At 31.4% G+C, this 26,183-nt stretch overlaps 2 protein-coding genes across 3 annotated transcripts in view; one reads left to right on the top strand and one right to left on the bottom strand.

Moving 5' to 3' along the window:
• Window positions 1-26,183, top strand: part of LOC143064633 (argininosuccinate synthase-like) — a 64,269-nt gene that overhangs the window by 29,123 nt on the left and 8,963 nt on the right. The window lies entirely within an intron of this gene.
• On the bottom strand, window positions 576-25,432 carry LOC143064632 (nose resistant to fluoxetine protein 6-like). Its single transcript, XM_076237583.1, has 15 exons — window positions 24,980-25,432; window positions 23,833-24,020; window positions 22,986-23,061; window positions 22,162-22,255; window positions 21,679-21,863; window positions 17,925-18,092; window positions 16,608-16,704; window positions 15,721-15,813; window positions 11,304-11,472; window positions 9,132-9,211; window positions 8,059-8,166; window positions 7,009-7,132; window positions 6,050-6,236; window positions 1,473-1,615; window positions 576-830 (listed from the first exon to the last, which is right to left on the bottom strand). The coding sequence occupies exons 1-15, from the start codon at window positions 25,371-25,373 to the stop codon at window positions 702-704; spliced, it is 2,235 nt and encodes a 744-aa protein (XP_076093698.1). The 5' UTR covers window positions 25,374-25,432; the 3' UTR covers window positions 576-701.

Genomic DNA, 26,183 nt, shown 5'->3' with positions numbered 1-26,183 from the left:
TGTTCTAACCAAGAGCTAAGAAGTTTGGTTTAGTCAGATATTTCGGAGGAAATTTTGAATTGTACTCTCTCATGTTTGCAACACTGTTATTCATTTATATATGCAAGCCCAAACTACACTTAGTCGATTTTGTGATTTTAAATTTCATTCAAATAATCATTATCTGATGTATACGTTTAATCTGAATGAATAAAGATAACAAGTGAATGATAAACTTAAAGTGTCAAAATAGCCATCGCTTATCTTTATCTTAAAGATAAATGATTAAGCAACTAGTTCCATTTTTGAAATTGCTCTTTTTCTCTTGCATTCTAAACCATTGATCGAAATGTGCTCTGATACTTTTATACAAATGAGAAAATGAATGGCATACAAATTATGAAAAGGTACACCATTTGTTGCGATTTTTATATAATACTATCACTAGAGAAATGGACACCTGTTTAATGTAAATGACGGTCAGAGTCTTCTATTAACAGAATTACGCCTGATAATTCGAAAGTACATTATGATTTTTTTCTGTATAAACTGGATGCAACGTTCTCGGGTAGATTTGAGGCTTTTTAATCCGAAAATACTTTATCACTGTTTTTAATAGGAGAAAATGAAAAATCTATTGCACTTTTTTATAGAACAAATTGTTAGCAAAATTTATGATATTCACATTTGATATTATCATTTGTACAGTCCATAATCAACGTTTATTTCTTCGTTTTTTCTTGTCGCTTGAAAATCACCTTTTCAAGTCCCATCATCGGCGCCTCAAACGCCATTGAAGTTATAAAAGCTGCTGCATATGACAAGGCAAGATGTCCTAAAAATTCATAGATCTACAAGTAAAAATTTCATAATTAATTTATTTAGAATTTATTTTTTATTTGATAAATACACAATGTATCTTAAGTATGATTTAAAATATCCCATGTTTACTCAAGTATTCATCTTATTTATCGTGTTTTGGGCCTATTTGAATTACACGAGTAATTTGTGAGCATTAGTCTTACAATCTTAAATGTAACACAGTTGTTTAAAAAGAGATGAACATTTTTTTTTACTGTAATGGTTGGGACAAGTGTGGGTCCACATATGTTTGGTATAAGCACAATAAGTCACAATCAACACTCCTATAAATTATAAAAGTGGGGGATGTTAATGTTTCAAAAGTAAGACAATTTAAGATTTACTCTCCAGTCTGGTTGGAATCTGTTTATTTTACAAAATGGTTTTGTTTATTTCCTTGCTCTTTAAGTCAAAATATCAAACCATTCATCTTGATCAGCGTTCTTTGTGTAACAATATCTAGCCTATCTTTATGATCATATTTATTGAGTTTTGCACAACTTGTTTTCGGGTGTTTCTAAAATAATCGCCTTTAGGATTGTATGATAGAAACTAAAAAGTGAACAAAAAATATATAAATGTAATGTTGATGAAAAAGGAAAGGTGCAAGTAACAGTGTTTTCACCACTTACAATTTCTGTATCAGTAAAATGAATCAGCCTTCGTCTTGTCAATAGGTAGTAATAGATAATAGGAGGATGAACAAGGTATGCACAATATGTAAGTCTGCTAAGTGGAATAAAGCCTTTCCAGGATAATACTGTATTCACATAACCTATAAAAGGGAAAAGTTTAATTGAGTTATATCATCTAACATACATCAAACCTACTACATGTGAAAACACACATGGGATGTATTTCGTTTAAATTTATTAAACTATATTTGAAAGAGAAAATCTAGTTGAAAGGACACACAGATGTAGATTTTGTTCCAATACGCCAATATAAAAAGTATCTAGCAGCCATTAACACTCACTAAAATGTCATAAAGTATGTTTAAATAAACTTTTATAACAGGTAGATCCCACTGTCACTGTGTATCATCGCCACCGGAAATTGGGTACTAACGAAGCGGAGAAAAATAGAAAAACAAGTAAACAAGTTAAGAATTCATTCAATTTAAAGCATTACCACTCATTGGATGAGGGTGCCGCTTAAGAAATGATTTTCTGATATACAATTCTTTAAATTATTAGGCAGATAAGTACAAAATTAATACAAGATTGTGTGTAATACTCCAAAACTTGCCACTTAGTACCGGAAAATTTCGAGGTCGATCGTCCTCTGTCGCCCCATTCTCAAGATATTGAACTGTTTTTCATTATTTTTCCAGACACGTTTTTAGATTATTATAGTGTGGCATCATATTTACTGAATTTTTTTGTCAGAAACATGTTTTTTTAAAGAATATGGACAAAAACATTGTTTGTTTGTTGTACGGCGAATTGCAGGACGTTGTACGGCGAATTGCAAAATAACAACTTTTGTCTGTACGGCTTCTTGCAATATATTATAATTTTAAGAGGAAATTAATCAGTGTTTAAATAATATCAAGTGACGATATTTTGTTGATATCAAAGCTTTACAGGCTTACAAATATACAAAATGTCTTACTTATCAAATATTATTAAATATATGCCGTTAATTCAGTTCAGAAGGCCTCGTTGCGTACCGCTTTTCGATTTTGTACAAAAAGGTTTTTTTCAACCATATTATCCTAAATACATTTATATATCATTATACTACTAACGACTGTTGTCTTATTTGTTGTTAGGTTGAATTGTGTAAGTTCAATAAAATAAACCGTCCATTCATCTTTTGTTGGTGCTAGCTTTTTTTTAATTTTATATAAAAACAGTGGAGATGTGGTATGATAGCAAATAAGATAACTATCCATCAGGATAAAATAAAGTGTATGCAAGCAATTATGCTATCGTACGGCCTTCAACAACGAAAACTCGTACTACAGTCGTCTATAAAAAGCACCGACAGAAAAATATGGAAGGACTCAACAAGAAAACTAACGGCATAACTCATATACAGTGTAACAAAACAATTTATGAAAACAACAAATAAGATAGAGATGAAGAAACGACAAACACCGAACCACAGGATCGAGAATTCGGACAGACAAAATTAAGAAAATACTTTGTTTTCATCGAAAGTAAGGAAAAACAAATCGTGAATTGCATTTCGAACTAATTTTCTTGTCAGTTTCGTTTTAAAAATATATAATTTATATACATCTTAAATGCTGTCAAACAAAAGGTATTTCTATCAAATGCATTAACCATTTTATCTAATGCATAATTAGATGGGGTGAAAGGGGGTCCGTTAATAAGTTAACACTCAATTTTGGCAAAAACAGTTAACAAAAATTTTAAATATTGATAAGAGTTAACAGCAACTTTAATTACCATTTTTTCCAAACGAACCCAAAAGCAATGAAAAGGGGAAGTGCATAATTATCTTCAATGTATTCAAAAGTTTGAAAACCACTGTACAAAGTCGCAGAAATGCTAAGCTCCATAAGGAATCTTTTATAAAGCTGACTAATTTTCAGAAGACACACGCAAGTACCATATTTTTTTATTGACACATGGACAGACAATTGAACGGATGGAAAAGATCGACTCCAAGAAAAAGGACTATGTCATGAATAATCGAAAATGCTTCAAACAGCAAAAGGGAGGCTTCTTCTGGTTATGTATATTGTTGAGTAAATGTTTTATGTCAATCAGTCGTAGTAAACTTGGGTTATCGTCATGACGTAGGAAAGTGTAACAAACAGTTAGAATAAGTGAATACTATAGGGCCTGAACATTATTTATTTTTTTATGGCGGGAGCTCTTTTAAATTATGGTTACATTTCAGTCAGGGTATTCATACGACTCATTGCTTGCATGATTTTATTAAAAGGAATTACGAAGGTTTACTCATTTTTATTATAAATCATCAAAACCAGTGTATAAATCAGAAAGTAACATGTAAGGTGTCACAAGTTGAAGCGCTCTTTCATCTCCAAGTCCCAATTAAGAACTCTGAGCTGATATAAAAAGGTACTCAGGGTCAATATAACTCATCAAACATTCCACATACTTCTGAATTATTTTGATCATAGGACTGACCAGGGTTTTAGCTGGATAAGAAGTGGCCCTTCCTTTTAACGTTTTTGATACATAACAAATAGAAGGCAGATATAACTACATTGGTTAGACGTATAAAGAGGGGTATGAGATATCCCTAAACATGTTTAACACTGCCGCATTTGTTGCACCTGCATGACCCAACTTGAGTCTGTAACCTTTGCTACATTTGTATATAGTCTTGTATTTATTTACTTTTTTTTAAATTTTGTTTCATTTATATGTTTCAAGAAACAAACATTGAACTTCCACCCCCTTTTTGTAGTTAAATGATTGATCACTTAGGAGACAGCTTCGGGTATATCAATACACAGTTACAAGTTTAGTTTCGCATTATAGCCATGGTGAATTTTCTAAATATGAAAGTTTTTGTACAATTGAATTGATTTTTAGATAGTTGAATAATAATATAGCCTTCCTAGTGAGTTTATATGAACATTTAGATTGTTTTTAACATGTTTTAAAAGCCATTTTTCAGTTTGAACGTCGATACGTTCCTATCCGTACCGCCATAGATTTAAAAATTTTGTATTGTTTTTCAACAAAGATTTGACGCTCGATCTTTTCAATTCAATTGTATGGAAAAAAACATCAGAAATGCATATATTTTTTTTTTACCTTTTGATAGATATATGTCTATGGTTTCAGGAAAGATTTCACTCTTATTGATTGACATTTTCCTTTGGACCAAATTTTTGAGATCTTTGTGACATGTTCAACCCCCTATCTTGCAATATTTGGTATCAAATAAATGCTGATTGTTGCCATGGTTACACAAAAAAAGATTATATTTCACCATTATTACTATTGGAAATCAAATCTATGGACGATTCTCTTGCCATAAATATACACATGCATAACTCAAATAGTAAGCCTTATTTATTAGTAGGAAGGAAGGGAAAGAGGGTGTTTAAAAATTATGAGTGCCAATTCTAAGTTTTTTCCTATCTGTGAATTGACACCCCATCCTAGTGCATAATCTTCTCGTTGCGTTGGGTAGTTTCTTCTATTTGGTCGGGCTTCTGGTTCTTCGACATTTTCCTCATTTCCATTCTCAATTTTATCAAGGATTTACTATACTCAAAGATTTTTTACTTTGCGGAAGCAACGTAAAAAAAGGAATGGACAGCAAATTTTCATGTGATTCTTGTAAATTACAGTTAAAATCAGTTAACAGAGAAAATAATGTCAAAAACAGTGAACACTTTAAGTATTAAGTAACATATAACTGGAATCTCAATTTCAAATAAACAGTTAACAATATTGCAAATTTTAACAAAATAGATTACAGACAGTGGGTCGAAAACAGTTAAGGGTTTTTAAATTCATCAGTCAAATAACAGTTTTAAACAAATTAAAACCTTGAAAAAGACAAAAACAGTTTAACATAAAAGGGTACCCCCACTCACCCCTTAGATATTTGAACTTAATACTTCATTTTCTTTAAAAGGACGGTAAATAACTATTCTAAAATTAGCAAGTTGCCATACAGTTGAAAACAAGTTGCCATACAGTAAATTTGTCAACACGAGCAAGTTGCCGTACACTAGACTTTATTTTTCATGGTCTATATTCTTTAAAATACATCTTTTCGACAACAAATTTCAGTAAATATGATGCCACACTATAATAATCTAAAAACGTGTCTGGAAAAATAATGAAAAACAGTTCAATATCTTGAGAATGGGGCGACAGAGGACGATCGACCTCGAAATTTTCCGGTACTAAGTGGCAAGTTTACGAGTATTACACAAAATCTCGTATCAAATTTGTACTTATCTGCCTAATAATTTAAAGAATTGTATATCAGAAAATCATTTCTTAAGTGGCACCCTCATCAAATGAGTGGAAATGCTTTAAATTGAATGAATTCTTAACTTGTTTACTCTTTTTTCTATTTCTCTCCGCTTCGTTAGTACCCAATTTCCGGTGGCGATGATACACAGTGACTCTGGGGAGAATCTTTTAAAATTATAATAACGATTAACAAATCTAACAAAGCTAATAAACTTGATACATTCAAACTAGAAATAATCAAAATATAAGTTTGTGCAACTTATTACCTCCATATCCATGAGCACATGCAAATATCACCCAGGAGACTGCAGCGCCCCAAACGGTTCTGTGCACCGTAATGTAGAATGACGACACTTCCTGTGACGGACGATTACCGTTAACGTCATCATATATACCGTATAAAACTGCACATGCTAATACAGCGGCAACTAACCAACCAAATAAATTAACAAACTGAAAAAGAGATACACTTCAATAAATTTTGAAAATATTATTCAAATATTGATATAAAAATGTTTCTTGTTCGGAATGATAATTGAACTTTCGAAAGTGAATAGAAAAACAAAGAGCTTCTAACATGTGTTAGAGTAAGACAAACTTGTCTTCTCAGTGTTTCTTTTTTGTTAAAAGTATACATACATATATAACATATGAAAATATGGAGCCTTTATTAACAGTTTAGATATACGTTATGATAAAAGGGCAAGGAGATGAAAAAAAAGGAGTAAGCAACCAAAAACAGAAAATTTAATGAGGATTCATACTGTTATCACACATTGACACACATACCATGTGGACATATAATTATGTTATCTTACTCCTAGTCATCTTTTTTCATTTTGAATGTGTTCACATGTACTTATAATGAAAATGCAAAAAGTAGTTTTCATTGGTTGAGATATTTAGATAAACTCATCATAGATAGCAGGATTTTAATTTTGTAATTGCACAAGACGCGCTTTTCGTCTACAAAAGATGGACGAAAGATACCAGGGGGACAGTCAAACTCATCAAAAGACTCATCAGATACGCTTGAATTAAAAAATGGTAAAAATACCAAATAAAGTACGAAATTGAAGAGCATTGAGGACCAAAAATTCCTAGTTTTGCCCTATCAGAAACGTAAATCTTTATGATAAAAGGGAAAGTAAAAACATCCCATAAAAAGGTCAGTTAACTTACAGATTACATACATAAATATAATCCTAAAAAAATGAAGACTTACTTTATTTATTTTCAACTTTAAATCTGTTTTATAAAGCAGATATCCAGTAAACATTCCCACTAAGTAAGGTCCCATTCGGAAGTAAGGCCTGAAGTAAAGTTCTCCCCAGTGAGTCATATCTCCTCTGAAATAATCATTCAAAATAAATAATGGTCTGACTTAAAAAAAGTATCAACTTCAAACTCATAAGTTATTAAATGACAGACACGGAGATATCCACAATTCAACCATTAACTATAAATGTTTGTGTATTTTACATTTGTCGGTACGGTTTTCAAATTTACATATAATTCTTCAGTATTTCAAAATCCAGATGTGTTTCATATATTGTTTTTAACAAAGATGACCAAAGATAATGTTCCATCTGCAAGGCCACAATACCAGGCTCTATGCATCGATTATGACGTCACTGAATACGACGTATCACCAGTTTTGTTTTACGTGAACAACACGACGGATACCTTAAGTGGAACAAGAACTGTATATCCTCATGTTTAAGCACCTGTGTTTCCTTTTAAAGGACTAAAGAAGCTGTTGTTTTTGATTTTGTTTTCAGTTTGTTTTGCTTTCAATAGTTGTGTCGTCTCTATCGATGCCAGTTTTGTATATCCTTTGCTCATCCAAACTATCATATTCCGTAAATGTCTAAGAGCTCAATAGAAATACATTTACCAATGGACTATGTATTTGGTCACTTCTGAGACATTCGTTTTAATATGATGCATAATCTTCGAATATAACCCCTCAAGTATTTTAAATTGGTCTCACATGTTAAATATGAATGGCGTCCTGGGCATACAAACCCACTCGTGCGTTTTGGTGTTGCTCAATCATTTTTTGAAGATTTTGTGACTATTGTTTGACTATTGTTTGACTTTTCGCTCGATTTTTTTTTTGTTCATTGTCTGGTATATTTTTTTCTACTTGAAGTGTTTGAGATTGTCTTTTTTTGTATTTATTAGAAATAGGAAGATGTGGTATGCGTGCCAATGAGACAATTCTCCGTATCATCTTTTTTATAAATGAGTTATGGTAATACGTTATATTTACCCATCAAACATTGACATTGGAACATTCCATGTTGTTGCCATAACTCCCGTTGTTACCCACGTTCCAATTAAAAAAGCTAACAGTACAGCAAATCCAGCTAGTTGAAAACTAAATACGAACGATGTAAATAAGAAGACAGTCTAATTTGACAAATTCAATAACATTTTTGAAAAAGAAAGTCTTATATATTACCGTTACTCATCATACATTATCATATTATTATAACAAAGTCATCAATACGGCTCTATACTGGTCTGATCAAGCTAGATCTACAAAAAGCTATAGATACAGTCATTTATTATATTTTATGCTATAAAATACAAATAAAGGATGTAAAAACTGTAGATCTGTGGCTAAAATAGGTTTGCAAACCCGGGCCAGATTAAAAAATACTTTGTCATGTTAAGGATTCAAATGTGCATGAGATTTATGTCATACCGAAATACAAAATGTCTAGACCATAACACTGCTTCTCAATTTGATTTGAAAGAACTTAGGATTGAAGAGTTTTGTCTTAAAATAAAACTTTTTTTCTAATGTCAGTAAGTCAAATTATTTGAATATTATGTTAATTTCAAACGTTAGAGTTCCATAAAAGTTGTTATTTCTAAGATTTAGAAACCATAAGTGTGTCAGCTAGTTTTTGCAAGATTTAATAAATAAAACAAAATTCTTGAGAAGATTGAAAAACTTTGGGCTTGACAAGGCCTTCACACTTTAAATTCTTAACTTACATGTACGCAACAACATCACAAATTCATATCCTATTTCTTGTTATGTAGCAATGGTAAGCAAACATATACAAAAAATGAACACACATACACACACATGTAAGTCTTAACTTACATGTACGCAACAACATCACAAATTCATATCCTATTTCTTGTTATGTAGCAATGGTAAGCAAACATATACAAAAAATGAACACACATACACACACATGTAAGTTTGATTTATATATTGTCTGTTAAAAAGCATCTAATTATTTATTATTTGTAATGAAAGTTGTATTTGCCTTTGAGTTGTTTAATTTCCTTTTTCACTTCAACAATCTAGTTAATTGAAATACTTACAAATACAGCGGAATGATTATTAAAGGACTAAGTACAAAAAACTGCATATCATTAGCTAGGTACCAAGCCCATGCAAAGCACTGAAAAATAAAGATTTGAACAGTAACGAATGCGTTAACATATTATTTAAGTGTGTTTCAGTAAATATGGTTTCTTATGTTATGATAATAAACCAAGTCATCATTATCAATTTCCGAGTTATTATTAAGTATTTATGTATGAGGACTTTCTTCCACAGGAAATGCCTGTGCCAAGTCAGGAATATTTCAGTTTCTTTCCATTCGTCTGATGTGATTGAGCTTGTAATTTTGCCATTTGATAAAGGACTTTCTGTTATGAATTTTTCTTACGGTTAAGTATTTTTTTTATCTTATTTTTCTCTGTTTGAGATGTAATTGTATGTTGATAAACGCCAATTCAGATACCTACATTCATGGCAAAAACACTTAGACTTTAATGTAAAGATGTCACATTCAGTTTGAGAAAAAGATGTCATTGTGCATGCGTGTATATTTGATTAGAACATTTATAACATTCTCATGAGAATGGGATACCACATCTTAATGTTAATAGTGGTTAATAAAGCCCGTTCAATTAAAGACGATCCATGTAAACTAATTGGTCCTTTGAATTTTTTTAAAGGTTTTAAATTCGGAAATTACTAACATAATCTTAAAATATCGGTTCATATGCATTAATGTTTGTTTTTGAAAAATTAAAACATAAATACATATATATTGTTTTATCCTGCAATTGGGTGTTCTACTATACAGATACAGCCCTACAGATATCGCTATGCTGTATCTGTATACTATACAGATATCGCTTTAAAGCTCCGCCCATTGCCGGACTGAGGATTGTATGAACCTGCGTGACCTCTGAATGTGTATTGCAGTCGCATTCCAATGACGTATCAATTGCGAATTAACGATTACGTTTATTATACATTCTGTTTGTTGTCAAACATTTCTGTAGAGCAATAAGAATCACATCAATTTTCTGATAACATACACACATTAACAGCAGGCTTTTCTACGATGACAATGTGTATGATTGTGTAACAAAAACAACCATGTCAATTTCATCCTGCATGTTTATTGAATGTCGAGTCTGAAGCGTAGGACAAGTCGTACACTCCTGTTTCAAATTGGACAATGTTTCGATATTTGTTTTTACTGTAGAAATTAGTTGTTATGTTAAAATAGATAATTATTCACCTTGAGCGATGTATTATTGTTGACCATTCGAGATTCTTTTTTTGCGAACCCGTCTTCAGCTGAATGTGTGATTACTGTATCGTATTACTACACGGGCCTCAAGGGATTTCAAATCAAAAATAAATGCAAAACATGTGTTTTTGTGTCTTTCAAAACACAAATAATATACAGAATTAATTGCAGGATAAAGACAATAACTGTTTAGTGTCTTTAAATATCAGCTGTATTTATACTCGGCTCGAAACAGGTGTTATAGCTCGCTAAAAGCTCGCATACACCTTGTTTTCTAGCCTCGTACAAATACAGCTGATATTTAAAGACACTAAACAGTTACTGTCTATATATATATATGCAGTTATGAGAACTCATGATGCTACATGCTGCCGATACTGTTTACTTTTATTTTGGCATTGCACAATTTCGTGCGTTTCTCATTCTGTTTATGAAATCTTAACATTAAATACGATGGAAGTGTACTGATTGATACTGTGTCTTTTGTTTTTATGTTAGTTACTTTTGTGCCTTGTATCGATATTTTGTGTTTGCGAATTGCAACTGATGTTTAATAATTATTTATATATTGTGCTGTCCGGTTTAGGGGAAAGTTGAGCGCTCACAAACATATCTATTCTCGCCACATTATTTATGTGCCTGTTCCAAGTCCGTAGTTTGTTGTTTCATTAGTCTCATCTTAGTTTTTCGCAAATTGTTATGTTATAAATTCAGTTTTTAGTTTATCGTTTGAATTAATATATTGATTCACATTATTCATGTCGGGGCTACCATAACTAACTATATAGTATTGGTTTCTTATGTTGTTAAATGTCGTACATCCTCAGCATCTCATCAGATGGACATTCATTTTATTGTTGTGTAATAACATTTAGATTTTTTTAGGACAAACACTACTTGTTCCGATGTTATAGTAAAATGATCTATGAATTGTCAAACATACCGAATCTGCTGGTTTTTCAAAAAAGTTGTTGATGTACAGTAGATTATAGTACCAAGATGTTTTACAGTAATTATACTCATTTCCGTCTTTTTTCCATTCCGGACCACTACCGGTATATGGAAATAATGAAACATAAACCATCAATACCAACATGTATGGAGGAGTTAATCTGGAAAATAGTAAATGTATTCACAATCAATACCAACATGAATTGATGTGTTAATTTGTAAAATAATTCACCATCAATATCAATATGTATGGAGGGGTTAATCTGTAAAATAGTAAAATAATACACCATCAATATCAATATGTATGGAGGGGTTAATCTGGAAAATAGAAAATAATACACCATCAATACCAATATGTATGAAGTGGTTAATCTGTAAAATAGTAAAATAATACACCATCAATATCAATATGTATGGAGGGGCTAATCTGTAAAATAGTAAAATAATACACCATTAATATCAATATGTATGGAGGGGTTAATCTGGAAAATAGCAAAATCATAAACCATCAATATCAATATGTATGAAGGGGTTAATCTGTAAAACACCATCACAACCAACATTTATTATATACTTAGTAGTAAATACAGATGAATTGTATGTGTATTACAATCAATGGCAAGCGTGCTGTATCAGCCACCCGTGATGATATCGATATCAGCACGGTTGCAAAAGCTTTACCACACCTTTAATCTGTATGACGTCACGTCATCGATTGCAGTCACTGTTGCAAAGCTTTATCAAATCCCTAATCTGTATGACGTCATGTCAAACCTATAATCTGTATGACGTCATTTCAAAACTCCTTATCTGTATGACGTCATGTCACATAAAAAACATCTTACAAAATATTGAATTTTTGAAATACTAAGGCTTTTCTACCTCAGGCATAGATTACCTTAGCTGAATTTGGCAAAACTTTTAGCAATTTTGGTCCTCAATGCTCTTCGACTTCATTCTTTATTTGGCTTTTTTTAACTTTTTTGGATTCGAGCGTCACTGATGAGTCTTTTGTAGACGAAACGCGCGTCTGGCGTATATACAAAATTTAGTCCTGGTATCTTTGATGAGTTTATCTACTTGAGGTAAATGTGTATAATAAAGTGTATATGATATGGCTTTTTCAATGTCACACACCACATCAACCCTCAACCAATATAATCCCTCAGAGCAGAGCTCTTGGGATTATTATGGTGTCTCGGGTTGATACGGATGCGTTATTGAAAAAGCCATATAATAATCTCTATGTATGGAGGGGTTATTCTGCAAATTATAAACATCAGACACCATCAATATCAACATGTATGGAGGGGATAATCTCAAAAATTGCAAAATCATAAACCATCAATACCAACATGTATGGAGGGGTTAATCTGGAAAATAGTAAAATAATACACCATCAATACCAATATGTATGGAGGGGTTAATCTGGAAAATAGTAAAATAATACACCATCAATATTAATATGTATGGAGGGGTTAATCTGGAAAATAGTAAAATAATACACCATCAATATCAATATGTATGGAGGGGTTAATCTGGAAAATAGTAAAATAATACACCATCAATACCAATATGTATGGAGGGGTTTATCTGGAAAATAGCAAAATGATACACCATCAATATCAATATTTATGGAGGGGTTAATCTGTAAAATAGTAAAATAATACACCATCAATATCAATATGTATGGAGGAGTTAATCTGTAAAATAGTAAAATGATACACCATCAATATCAATATGTATGGAGGGGTTAATCTGTAAAATAGTAACACAATACACCATCAATATCAATATGTATGGAGGGGTTAATCTGTAAAATAGTAAAATAATACACCGTCAATATTAATATGTATGGAGGGGTTAATCTGGAAAATAGTAAAATAATACACCATCAATACCAATATGTATGGAGGGGTTTATCTGGAAAATAGTAAAATGATACACCATCAATATCAATATGTATGGAGGGGTTAATCTGTAAAATAGTAAAATAATACACCATCAATATCAATATGTATTGAGGGGTTAATCTGTAAAATAGTAAAATAATACACCATCAATATCAATATGTATGGAGGAGTTAATCTGTAAAATAGTAAAATGATACACCATCAATATCAATATGTATGGAGGGGTTAATCTGTAAAATAGTAAAATAATACACCATCAATATCAATATGTATGGAGGGGTTAATCTGTAAAATAGTAAAATAATACACCATCAATACAAAAAGGATGTATTGAGGAGTTAATCTGTAAAATAGTAAAATAATACACCATCAATACCAATATGTATGGAGGGGTTAATCTGGAAAATAGTAAAATAATACACCATTAATATCAATATGTATGGAGGGGTTAATCTGGAAAATAGTAAAGTAATACACCATCAATATCAATAATCACATTTGATTGGTTAATAGAAATACCTGTTCACCTCAGGTTAATTTATATTCCTTTGTCGTTTGAATTAGTTTACTGGTTAATCCAACACGTTTAATTTACCCACCCTTCCGCCCATTTCTTTTGTATTATTTGAATATTTTAGTACATGCGTTATACCTTATTAAATCGAAAATGTTAGTCTTTTTCAGATAATGTAGATTGATGAATTTGATGTCTATTTGGGAAGTGACTGATGCAATTATATATTTAGGAAGTTAATATTTATAAATAATATGGATTTTAAATGAGAAATTATTTGTGACATATATAGATATAGGAAGATGTGGTGTGAGTGCCAATGAGACAACTCTCCATCCAAATAACAATTTAAAAAGTAAACCATTATAGGTCAATGTACGGCCTTCAACACGGAGCCTTGGCTCACACCGAACAACAAGCTATAAAGGGCCCCATAATTACTAGTGTAAAACCATTCAAACGGGAAAACCAACAGTCTAATCTATATGAAAACGAGAAACGAGAAACATGTATAAATTACATAAACAAACGACAACTACTGTACATCAGATTCCTGACTTAGGACAAATGCAAACATTTGCAGCGGGATTAAACGTTTTAATGGTACCAAACCTTTTCCCTTTTTCTGAAACAATAGTATAACATCAAAACAAAGAAAAACACACAATAAAATATCAATTGGCAGGCTTAACTCCATCAAAAAAACGTAAATTAATACACTATGAACGAATAAATTTGATCTGCGATATCTGAATGTAAATGCACAGTTAATAAAATATTAGGATAAAAATTCAAGGCCAACAAGCAACAAACAAGTCCAAACAAAGCCATGGCAAGACACCACTGCGAAATATTTAACTCTACGAAAATTATCACATTTGAAAAAAAAACGGTTTTAATAATACAGGTAAATCTTGAAGTTTATACAAATGTAGTAAGTGAAAATTGGAAGATATTCTAACTTATCAAAGCTGGTATATAGACAAGTTCTATATAAATATAAAATAACAAAAAAAGCATTAAAAACAGTATCAACAGGTCGAATTAACAAGAAAATACGATTTGAGAGTACTCGCAGTTACTGACAGCTAGTTAAAAGCCAAAAACAATTAATAATAAAAAATCATGCATCACAGACTAAAATCAACTAAAACACATCCCAGGGATTTAGTATTTTAACGTCATGAACAGTCAGAGAAGACATGACTATCTATAAATGTTTATTTATGCAAAATATGATTATCGTTACTTATGTGTTGCGTCTTTTTTAATTACATCGAAATGGGAATAGAGGGAATTACGAGCAACCAAAAAAAGTAAGATCAAATATATGATCGGTGCAATTTAGGGATAAATTAACTGTTTTCCGATGATTTAGTCATGCATAGAGAGTATTTAAACAGTTAACTTTCCCTGCAAATTGCACCTATTATAATCTTGCATTTACTTATTTACTTTGATCTTGCTTAACTGCCTACCAGGGTGTCATACCACAGAGGGTAACATGTCGAAAAATATAAATTCTTGAGTCAAAAGTCGGAAATACGTGAAATATTTTAAACAATGCATTGCACAGGTAAATAAATTCGGCTTGAAAACATTGAAAATCGTTTGACCTGACAAAGTGTTTAAAAAGAATTTTTAAAAATTGCGGTGGAAATGTCTGAAATAGTGAATATGACTAACTTTTCAGAGCGGTTCGGATTAAAATGAAAGTTTATTTCAAAAGCTAAAGAACGGCAAAAAAACGGTTAACAAGTTTTATTCTGATTTCATATATCTGTATTAAAATCTGTACCACAATCTTCTTTGAACATTGCATAGTATGATACTATTGTGTTTTGTGCACTTTCCATAATACTGATGTTTGAAAGCAATCAGAGTTACAACGCCTTCTATTAACATCTTCATATATTTAAGAGTCTTATTGTATAACATTGATACAGAAAATACATATCTCTAAATTTTAAACTTGGTCTTACCTCCAAAATCTATGAAAATAAAACATTCCCCAGTTTAATTTTCCACGTTTTTTCGCCATTTCTTTCATCACAAGGTATGTCAATAACAGGCCACTGTAGAATGGAAATTTCAAATAAAACAAAACAATCAAGTTATATATCAATTATATGATAATTTTAGAAAATAAATCTGATTGTTTGCAACTCTACACATGGACATTTAAGCTGTGTGTTTCCGAATTTATTTTAACCTTGACTATTTTTTCATATGTTTCATACACTTCCGGAGCACCTGTGATCACCTCTAGTTTTTTGTGGGGTTCGTGTTGTTTATTCTTTAGTTTTCTATGTTGTGTCATGTGTACTATTGTTTTTCTGTTTGTCTTCTTCATTTTTAGCCATAGCGTTGTCAGTTTGTTTTAGATTTATGAGTTTGACTGTCCCTTTGGTATCTTTCGTCCCTCTTTTGTTGTTATCAGATAAAAAGTAAAATCACAAAAATACTGAATTCCAAGGAAAATTCAAAAAGGAAAGTCCCTAATCAAACGGCAAAATCAGAAGCTAAAACACATCAACCGAATGGATATTATTGATTTGGTGCAGGCATTTGCATAATGCATTTTTCCTTTAGTCTTGTCAAAATTTAGACTATAATGGTTTACTTTCACAAATTGTGACTTAGATGGAGAGTTGTCTAATTGGCATTTATACCACATCATTTAGATACAATTTAAAGTTGTAGCATCTCCAGATGCTTATAATTTCCCGTTATTCTTAATGAAAGTTAAGTTTCAATTTGTCGTTTCTTGTGCATCCGTCATTGAGTATAATCCTTACAACAATTCAGATAAACATATTAGGAAAAGGAGCTGTTTTCATTAACCAATACTATCTATTTAATTGTTTACCTCAAAACAAAAAAGGTGTCCACTGATACAAGAGCGTTACTAACAGCAGGAAAGGTAACTCTTTTCATCATTTCAGGTAGAAATGTACCCACGTTATCTGTAAATAAAAATACTCAGTATAAGTATTTAACGTAAACACAAAACAATCAATGATTTCTCGATCCCAATTGTCTTTCGTTGCTATACCTCAATCTCATGACCAGGATATTGTATGCATATGCATAAGTAGTAAATAACTTGACCATGTCTGTTGCTATATAAACTCGTCAAAGATATCAGGCATATAAGTTTGTTCTTGCTCTCCTAACAAAATACTCATTACTGATGCTCGAATAAAAGAAGGTTAAAAGTCTTGATTTAGAAAGAAGTTGTAGAGTATTGAAACCCCACAATTATGAAAGTTTTGCCAACGAAATGTATTCCTTAGGTAGAGAATCCTTAGTTTTTCAAACAATTCAAAGTTTTATACACATGACAATATTTATGATAATTCATATCAATACTAATTAATTATAAGACCAATGATTTCATTGCTACATCTCGTCTCTGAACGCTGTATCAAAATGATTCATTTTTAAATTGTTCTTTAAAGTATTGGCATCATTTAAAATTAAATAATTGTGGTTCTGCATCAGTAAATTGTGTTTTGTTTCATACACACACGAGTTGTAAGGATTGCTATTGTTTGCAATGTATACTTCTAAAGGAGGAGACCGAATTCATTGAGCCGCAACTCCTATGAAACCATGTTACTCATTTTGATCCCTTTTGGTAATGTCACGGGTTTGTTTTGTTTTACTTAGCTTATACGGTTATTGAGCTAAAAGGGTAAAAAACTACGGAAAACTTTGACACTTGTCACACTTTTCTAAGGGTATTTAATATTTTTATGTTAAAATCGAGATGAATGGGGTCTTTTGCATGACGTTTCTCATTTTCATCTTTTTCAAGAAATAGAATTGAATGCATGAATCGTGTCCAAATTTTTTCTATGTTGACGCCTCTTGTTTCAACACTTGCCCAATTGTACCGCGATTTTGCTGACATCTTCATGCTAGTGATATATATATTAATCAATTGAACTCTGGTTTGAATAATTGTTGCAACTGTTTTAATTTTAATTTGCCGTCATACACATTTTTTATATATTTCTTCTTCCTGAAGTATATAAACTGTTTTGATATATTAAAACTTTTTTAAAAGAAACTAATTCTTAGTTGTGGAAATATATTTGACGACGTATTTTACGATTTAAGCAATTGCTATGTTTCTTACTTCCTGTCAATATTTAGAAAAAAGAAAAAAACATTTTCTTACCAACATCAAAAAGTACAAATATATACGAGTGTCCAAGTATAACCCAAGTCATTGATATAAATCTGATTCCATTGATAGCTGTCAGTGAACCTTCAGGCTGATGCGTACTAAGAAGTTTTGAACCATTAGTATATACAGAAAAGGCAAGCAGGATTTTTCCAAATATTCCTGAAATAGCAAAAAGAAGTAATTTTTTATTTATAGACATTTTAATTTTCAGACGTATACAAAGATAGATTTGGACATATACAGTTTTAAAGAAAAGACTCAAAATATATATTATGACAATATGCTATTTACCTACTGCAACTTCGAGGAGAATGAATTTATATTTTATACAACATGATAAGTAAATCTGTTTCATATGATCATGCCTTCTTTTAAATCAGTAATATGTGATAAGCAAGAAAATGAAAGTTGAAATTAACATTTTGAACACAAATGTTAGTAATACCTGATTGATATATGGCACTAATATTAGCCATACCTTAGGTAATTGACACAAATGCTAGCCATATATGGTTAATAATTTATTAATACGTTAGCCAAACCTGGTTGATATTTGACACCAATGTTGGTCATACCCGATTGATAATTGACAACAATGTAGGCCATAACAGGTTGATATTGACACAAATGTAGGCCATAGCTGGTTGATATGGTTGACAATTGACACAAATGATAGCCATATATGGTGAATAACTAATTAAAACGTTAGCCATAACTTGTTGATAATGGACACACATGTTAGCCATACCTGGTTGATAACACATGTTAGCCACACCTGGTTGATAATAGAAACACATGTTAGCCATACCTGGTTGATAATGGACACACATTTTAGAAATACCTGGTTGATAATGGACATACATATTAGTCATACCTGATTGATAATGGACACACATGTTAGCCATACCTAATTGATAATGGACACACATGTAAGCCATATCCGATTGATAATTGACAAAAATGTAGGCCATAGCTGGTTAATTATGGACACACATGTTAGCCATACCTGGTTGATAATGGACACATATGTTAGCCATACCTGGTTGATAATGGACACACATGTTAGCCATTGTCAACGTATATTTGTTCCTAATAATATTTGTTCCTGAGGGAAACAATATTATTATAATATTTGTTCTGTGGAAATTATGTCATGGAATACTTTTTCCATCTGTATAATATTTGTTCCACTGATATTAGGAACTTATCTTATATATGTGGATGAGTATAACAAATGTTCCTATTATTCTGAAGTTTAGTTTACACCTGATTGATTAGTATATAAATCAAAACAGGTTTTGAATTTAAGTTATATGATTATTATGTAAAATGAAAAGTGTTAATGAGTTAGATATATTCACCTGTACGCAACACCTGAATGTATACTGAAACATGGAGGCTGATGAGTATAAATAAATGTTTCTGTTCTTAAATGATGGATTTTATGTTCAATTTCAGCTGTGAACTATAAATGTTAATTCTAATGAGAAAAATATCATTTAAAGTTAAAATATGCATACCAGTAACAGAGGTCGGTCATTTAAAGGCGTATCAAACGTATCATATACGTTGACGCATCCGCATCTCCAGATAAACCCAAAAAAACAGTATATGATCCCGAGCTTTAATTTTATGTACTTTCAAAATGCAAATGGGCGACTGATTAATTTCTAATGCAGAAATTTACAAAATAATAAGGAAATATCGAGTTTTGTGGAATATGTAACCCTACTTTTAAAGATATTCCGGATAGTTGGAGCAGTTTACAGGCATGATAAGAGTGAATACAGTAAAATCGTTTGTTTGTGTATGAACTTGTACTCACGTAGAACCAAATTACTAATTGACAAATAGAGTGATACTCAGTACTTTCTATTACCTTTTATGATAAAGTCGCAAATGAACAATATTCAAAGTTCCTTACATGTATATAAGTAGTACATTTGATTTTTTTTTGTGTTTATTCATATAAGATCTTGAAATATTTTTTAACTAGATTATTAAAGGATTGTGTACGATATTCGTGTACCTGCCCTACATTGGCTCCTTTTTAAGGGCATGTAAAAGGAGTTGATAGAACCCCTTATTTTTGTTTTACAAAACACCACTATCACAAATATTGAAAGTGTATGTTTGATTGTTTCGAAGAGATTCCAATTAGTTTTTTTAAATGAAGTATGGTCTTATTAATAAGCTCGGGAACACATAATAGTTTTTGATATATCTGCAGATGCGGATACGTCAACGTATACGATACGGTTAATACGTTTGTAAATGACCGACCTCTATTTGTGGATAATTCAGAAGTGACTATTTAATGTCTACAAAATTGGGAACAATTATTTCCCATATTCACGATACCTGTTCTTATAATAATTGTAAATACCAATTTACCATTCTGGCATTATTAATGGATAGAATATAATAGTATTATTAGGGCGGAAAAGATATGATATAAGATTTTTTTCCATTTTTTTTATTTTAATGAATGATATGTCAAAATGATGAAAGTCAAAATGTTATACCAGTCATGATATAATTTCTACCATAATATTGATTTCAAAGATTATTTATTATGTAATAAAACTTCCTATTGAAATTTATTTTATGTGATAAAAATTCTGAGGCATCGGTCCTTTTATTATGCTGATGGAATAAATATCACATAACGATAATTCCAATTGGAACTTTTGTTACATAATAAATTATCTTTGGAATAAATATTATGAAGGAACTTATATTCAGTGACACCATAACTGGTTGATAATGGACACACATGTTAGCAATACCTGGTTGATAATGGACACACATGTTAGCAATACCTGGTTGATAATTGACACACGTATTAGCCATACCTGTTTGATAATGGACACACATGTAAGCCATACCTGGTTGATAATGGACACACATGTAAGCCATACCTGGTTGATAATAGACACACATGTTAGCCATACCTGGTTGACAATGAACACACATGTTAGCAATACCTGGTTGATAATTGACACACGTATTAGCCATACCTGTTTGATAATGGACACACATGTAAGCCATACCTTGTTGATAATGGACACAAATTTTAGGCATATCTGGTTGATAATGGACACAGATGTTAGCCATACCTGGTTGATAATGGACACATATGTTAGCCATACCTGGTTGATAATTGTCACACGTATTAGCCATACCTGGTTGATAATGAACACACATGTAAGCCATACCTGGTTGATAATGGACATACATGTTAGCCATACCTGGTTGATAATGGACACACATGTTAGCAATACCTGGTTGATAATTGACACACGTATTAGCCATACCTGTTTGATAATGGACACACATGTAAGCCATACCTGGTTGATAATGGACACAAATTTTAGGCATACCTGGTTGATAATGGACACAGATGTTAGCCATACCTGGTTGATAATGGACAAACATGTTAGCCATACCTGGTTGATAATTGACACACGTATTAGCCATACCTGGTTGATAATGGACACACATGTAAGCCATACCTGGTTGATAATGGACACAAATGTAAATCATACCTAGTTGATAATGGACACACATGTTAGGCATACCTGGTTGATAATAGACACACATGTTAACCATACCTGGTTGATAATGGACACACATGTTAGCCATACCTGGTTGATAATGGACACACGTATTAGCCATATCTGTTGATAACGGACACACATGTTAGCCATACCTGATTGATAATGGACACACATGTTAGCCATACCTGGTTGATATTGTACTATCTGATCACTATCTGTGAGTAATGGGATTTTCTCGTTTGCCTCAACTGCAACTATTGCATCGGGTCCCTTTTGCTTTGCGGCCTGTTGCCACTTAGGCCACTGTATTAATGTTATATCGTATGCAGTACCAGCTGTCATTATGGTTATGAAGAAGGATATTACCACCCTAAAAATAAGTAGAAGTACTTTTTGTTGAATTTAGAAATAAACACATTTGTTTGAAAATACCCTTTATCATCGTTGTTTTTATTATCGATCAACAAAACACACCAAATTTGTATAGTTGAGCAAAAGTAGGATTACGGGATACGACTAAATCTGATAAATAGTAATATATAATAATCATTAATAAAATTAAGGTGGTCTTTTGAAGTGGGAATTCTTCAATTAAGCATACATAAGATGTAATATTCTCATCTTAAACATATATAGTTTAATATCAATTTTACTACACGACTACTTACAGTACGATTACAGCTCTAGTATCATACGGTCTATCTGGTTCTTGGCATTCTGCTTGGTAGGCTATAAATAGGTTGTTTGTAACATTTTTCACAGCTATAAGTACAATAGAATGAAATAGCAATGTCAATGTAAACAATATTTTATGAATAGATAGTTTTCAAATTCAAATAAGTATATATACATATAGATTATAGATTAGACCGTTGGTTTTCCCGTTTGAATGGTTTTACACTAGAAATTTTCCTTATAGCTTGTTGTTCGGTGTGAGCCAAGGCTCCGTGTTGAAGGCCGTACATTGACCTTTAATGGTTTACTTTTATAAATTGTTATTTGGATGGAGAGTTGTCTCATTGGCACTCACACTATAGGTATACTAACTGTTTATATTGAAATATTAATATACTGTACAGTTTATTAATTAAATCATCTGGTGTTAACGGTTTCTACAAATTTCCAAGAAATCATACTGTAAGTGATAACTATCTAATACGCTAATCTGCTAGTATATATTTTGTACAAAAGTTTATCACTAGGGTATATTACCACCTGATAGTTATGGATTCTGCCAATTTGACACGGATGTGGGGGTATGGGCATCCACCGATGAACAAAATCAGTACATGTACAGCAAAAAGTGAAGAAACAAAGCTTGAATTTGTGTTCTTCATCTCAAGATGTTCGCATTATATGTTTCTTGTACTGAAAATACTCTCATATTATCAATATGTTTTACTGTTGATTAAACATTACAACATTCAATAATATACAAGATGCATTTATTTTGAGAAATTTTATGCAAATATTGGAATTCAATCATACATACCTATATCAATTAAACGTTGTGTATCATTGACTGTACAACTGTTTGGCATACACATTCCAATATTTAACGGTGTGTACTAAAACATATTCAATAGCAATTTAGATATGCTAACCAAATCATATTTGCATTCTTTTCGGTTTTCGTTAAAAAGGAATATTGGCTATTCATAGGACCTTAGACGCAGTTTCTTGAGGTTTCAAAAAATTATAGCTCCTCAGCATTTTGTTATAATTTTTTTTTTTAATTTGAAAAATAGTGAAGATACGAGCGTCAACACCAAAAAGTCATATATGTATCTTTTCGGTTTTCGTTAAAAAGGAGTATTGGCTATTCATAGGACCTTAGACGCAGTTTCTTGAGGTTTCAAAAATTATAGCTCCTCAGCATTTTGTTATAATTTATTGTTTTAATTTGAAAAAGAGTGAAGATACGAGCGTCAACACCAAAAAGTCGGAAAAAGTTAGAGCGCCATAGCGGTTAGTAAAAAAGACGAACAAAATAACTGTCTATATAATTCCGATCCATGAAAATGTATTATGTCATGCGCTCCTTTTATTTCTTCTCTTGGCCTTTATTTTCAAATTACCTGTTTCACTACATTTTGAACTACAAGTGATATTTTGTACCTTAGCTTTGCTATGACTATGTATGTTTGTTTTATGTTCTCAATTTTAAAAGTAACGAAGACATACATAATGGCGGGTAAAAATCCGTTCGTCTCGTAACTTGGGTACGGTTTTTTTAACTTTATGTCAATGAAATGCCCGGACTTACCGGAAGAGCAATGTTATTGAGATTGACTGTTACTTTACTACCCCAATATATAAGATCAAGTGTTATGTCTCACCAGAGGTAGTATTGGTGGTAAAGCTTGTATGTTAACTACGGTAACCATGCAATATTGTGTTCCAAAAGAATATGTTAAATTATTAGCGACTGTTTGACCTTCAATGTCAAGACATTCTTCATAGTCACCCAGCCATTTGAACCCCCCGCCCAGCAAATTAGCAGGGGGTTTACCTGCAGAGTCCAACACTGAAAACAAAACAAAAACTCTCGTTAATCGTACTGATGATTATTGTAGTCTTTCTATCATAACTAGTGGAATATAAAAAGTCTTCTCCTTTCAATGTCAAAAAGCATAATGAACGAAATTTGGCTCTTAAAATACAGAACATAGTACATCGTATAGGTACCAATTCTTTGTTTATGTGTCACACTTGTCCAACTACAAGACAGACATGAAAAGGAGTCTAAACCGAGTAAGACTAGTTGCGTCGACATGTCTATCATCATACGATTCAAATTTAAAATATCAAAACCAAGAAGATATTAGACAGACCATAGGCACCCGATTGTAGGTCTATAACAAATTTAGCATGTATCTGGTGACTTGAGAGCATCTGATGTTATAACGATTGACAAGTTCATTACATAACCATGTTAGTTAAATTCCCCAATATTTTCATATACACTTTTTTCTTTGTATTGACAAAATGCTCACTTGAAACTATATTCATATTAAAAGTTACTTGTGAAAGGGTAGTCCTCAATGCTTTTATGTTAGTGTTTAAAAGTTCCTATATTCAAATAATTCATACAGAGGCCTAATGTCACTCAATATTTAACCTTCGTGTCATTTTTCTTGTTGGCCGATCAATTAGCTTGGAAACTGTATTGGTTATTTTCCTAAACTTGTCTTTTTAATTAGATTTATGATTTTTCTAGGTTTATTTTACATTTTTCCTTTTGTATGTTCATGATCTGCCTATTTTCTCATTTATGTCTTTAAAGTTAATATTGATTTCGACTGATGATAACTTCGATCTCTGAAAAGGCATTTGAATCTTGTTTGAAATATTGTATCAAACAGAGATTCAATCTTTTAATATCTGTGAGTTTTTTTGTCTTGTTTAAAAACGTCGATCGTTCCTAGTTTAATCTAGTTAACTGTTTGCATGATTTTGAGTCATTTATTGAATACAAAGACTTACTTCTCAGTGCCCAAAATTGTTGCTGATTTATTCCTTCAATAATGCCATTTGCATGAATTTTACAAAGTTCTGATATATCTGGTTCAGGTGGCTTGGTTGGTTCTTTGTTTGAACTGGTGCTAACAAGACCTGGAATTTCTGTCACATTGTCTGCCATAACACTACTTTGTGCTGATAACTCTTTTCGCAGACTGAACACTGTTCTAAGATCTGTAGCTTTGCCTATGGATTCGGCCATTTGTGCATATTTCAATGGCGATTTTTTAATGTTATACTTCTGTTCTTGAAAAAGTTTGTTCACATGTAAAAAATTATCTATATATCCCTGGTTTTGATTTAAAGAATAAACTTCAAAAGTGAAAAGAACAAAACAAATGAAAACTGACAGATTCATTTTAGGAATATTCCTCAGATCTGAGTTTGAGATTGATCACCTTAGTGTTCACAAACTTGATTAAAATTGAGGTATTTTGTAACTTTACTTCGCATAATATTTACTGATAACTTGATATGTAAATATTTTCATTCTGACGTTTATCACAGTTACAAAGGACAGTTTGCATGTATCTCTCATGAATGATGACATACACATGTGACATGAAGGTTAATAAAGAGACGTTCAATTTTATATATTGCACATATAATCTTAATTTTTAACCTACTAATTAAACTCATCTAGTTTAATTTTAAAATTTTATGTTTAAAAAAACATGAAAAAAAAATACAGAAGAGACAATGAAATGAAAAGTTTATTAGTTGATTGAAAAATTGTTGTTGTTTAACAAACTTTCATGACGGATTAATATAAGTTTTTCCAAACTTGTTTCCGAATTCAATATTTGAACTGCATGAAACATTATTAAACTGACATAACTTTCGGCAAATTTTCTTTGTCATAGCGGCTTTCGATTATTGGTTGAGAGAACTATCATCCTCAAAAATTAATTTGTAAATATGATTTAAAAAAAGATAATGAGTAAAGTCAGGTCAATGTCAGATTCAGATTTTATTAGTTTATTTCTATACGAATATGTTAAGCTGGGATTCATGTATACTATTTATTGCTGTAAAATTGATTAATAAATTATTTATTTTATTATCAAGACTAAAATGACTTCAATTGAAATAAGCTGTTTGCTTATATGGGTCACCCTTGTGTTAAGGCATTAGTTGTTCCTATGTAACAATCATTGCTATATTTGAA

The sequence above is a fragment of the Mytilus galloprovincialis genome, chromosome 2 (assembly GCF_965363235.1).
Source record: "Mytilus galloprovincialis chromosome 2, xbMytGall1.hap1.1, whole genome shotgun sequence".
NCBI classification, from domain to species: Eukaryota; Metazoa; Mollusca; class Bivalvia; order Mytilida; family Mytilidae; genus Mytilus; species Mytilus galloprovincialis.
The sequence above is the reverse complement of the archived record's forward strand: the minus strand, read 5'-3'. Positions and strand labels throughout refer to the sequence as shown.

Coding starts and splice junctions, on each gene's coding strand:
- LOC143064632 (XM_076237583.1), bottom strand. CDS start 25,373: ATGAATCTGTCAGTTTTCATTTGTTTTGTTCTTTTCACTTTTGAAGTT. Junction 9,212..11,303: donor TTGAAAAACCAGCAGATTCG/GTATGTTTGACA, acceptor TTTATTTTTCAG/TGCTTTGCATGGGCTTGGTA. Junction 6,237..7,008: donor TAAAGTTGAAAATAAATAAA/GTAAGTCTTCAT, acceptor TCTCTTTTTCAG/TTTGTTAATTTATTTGGTTG.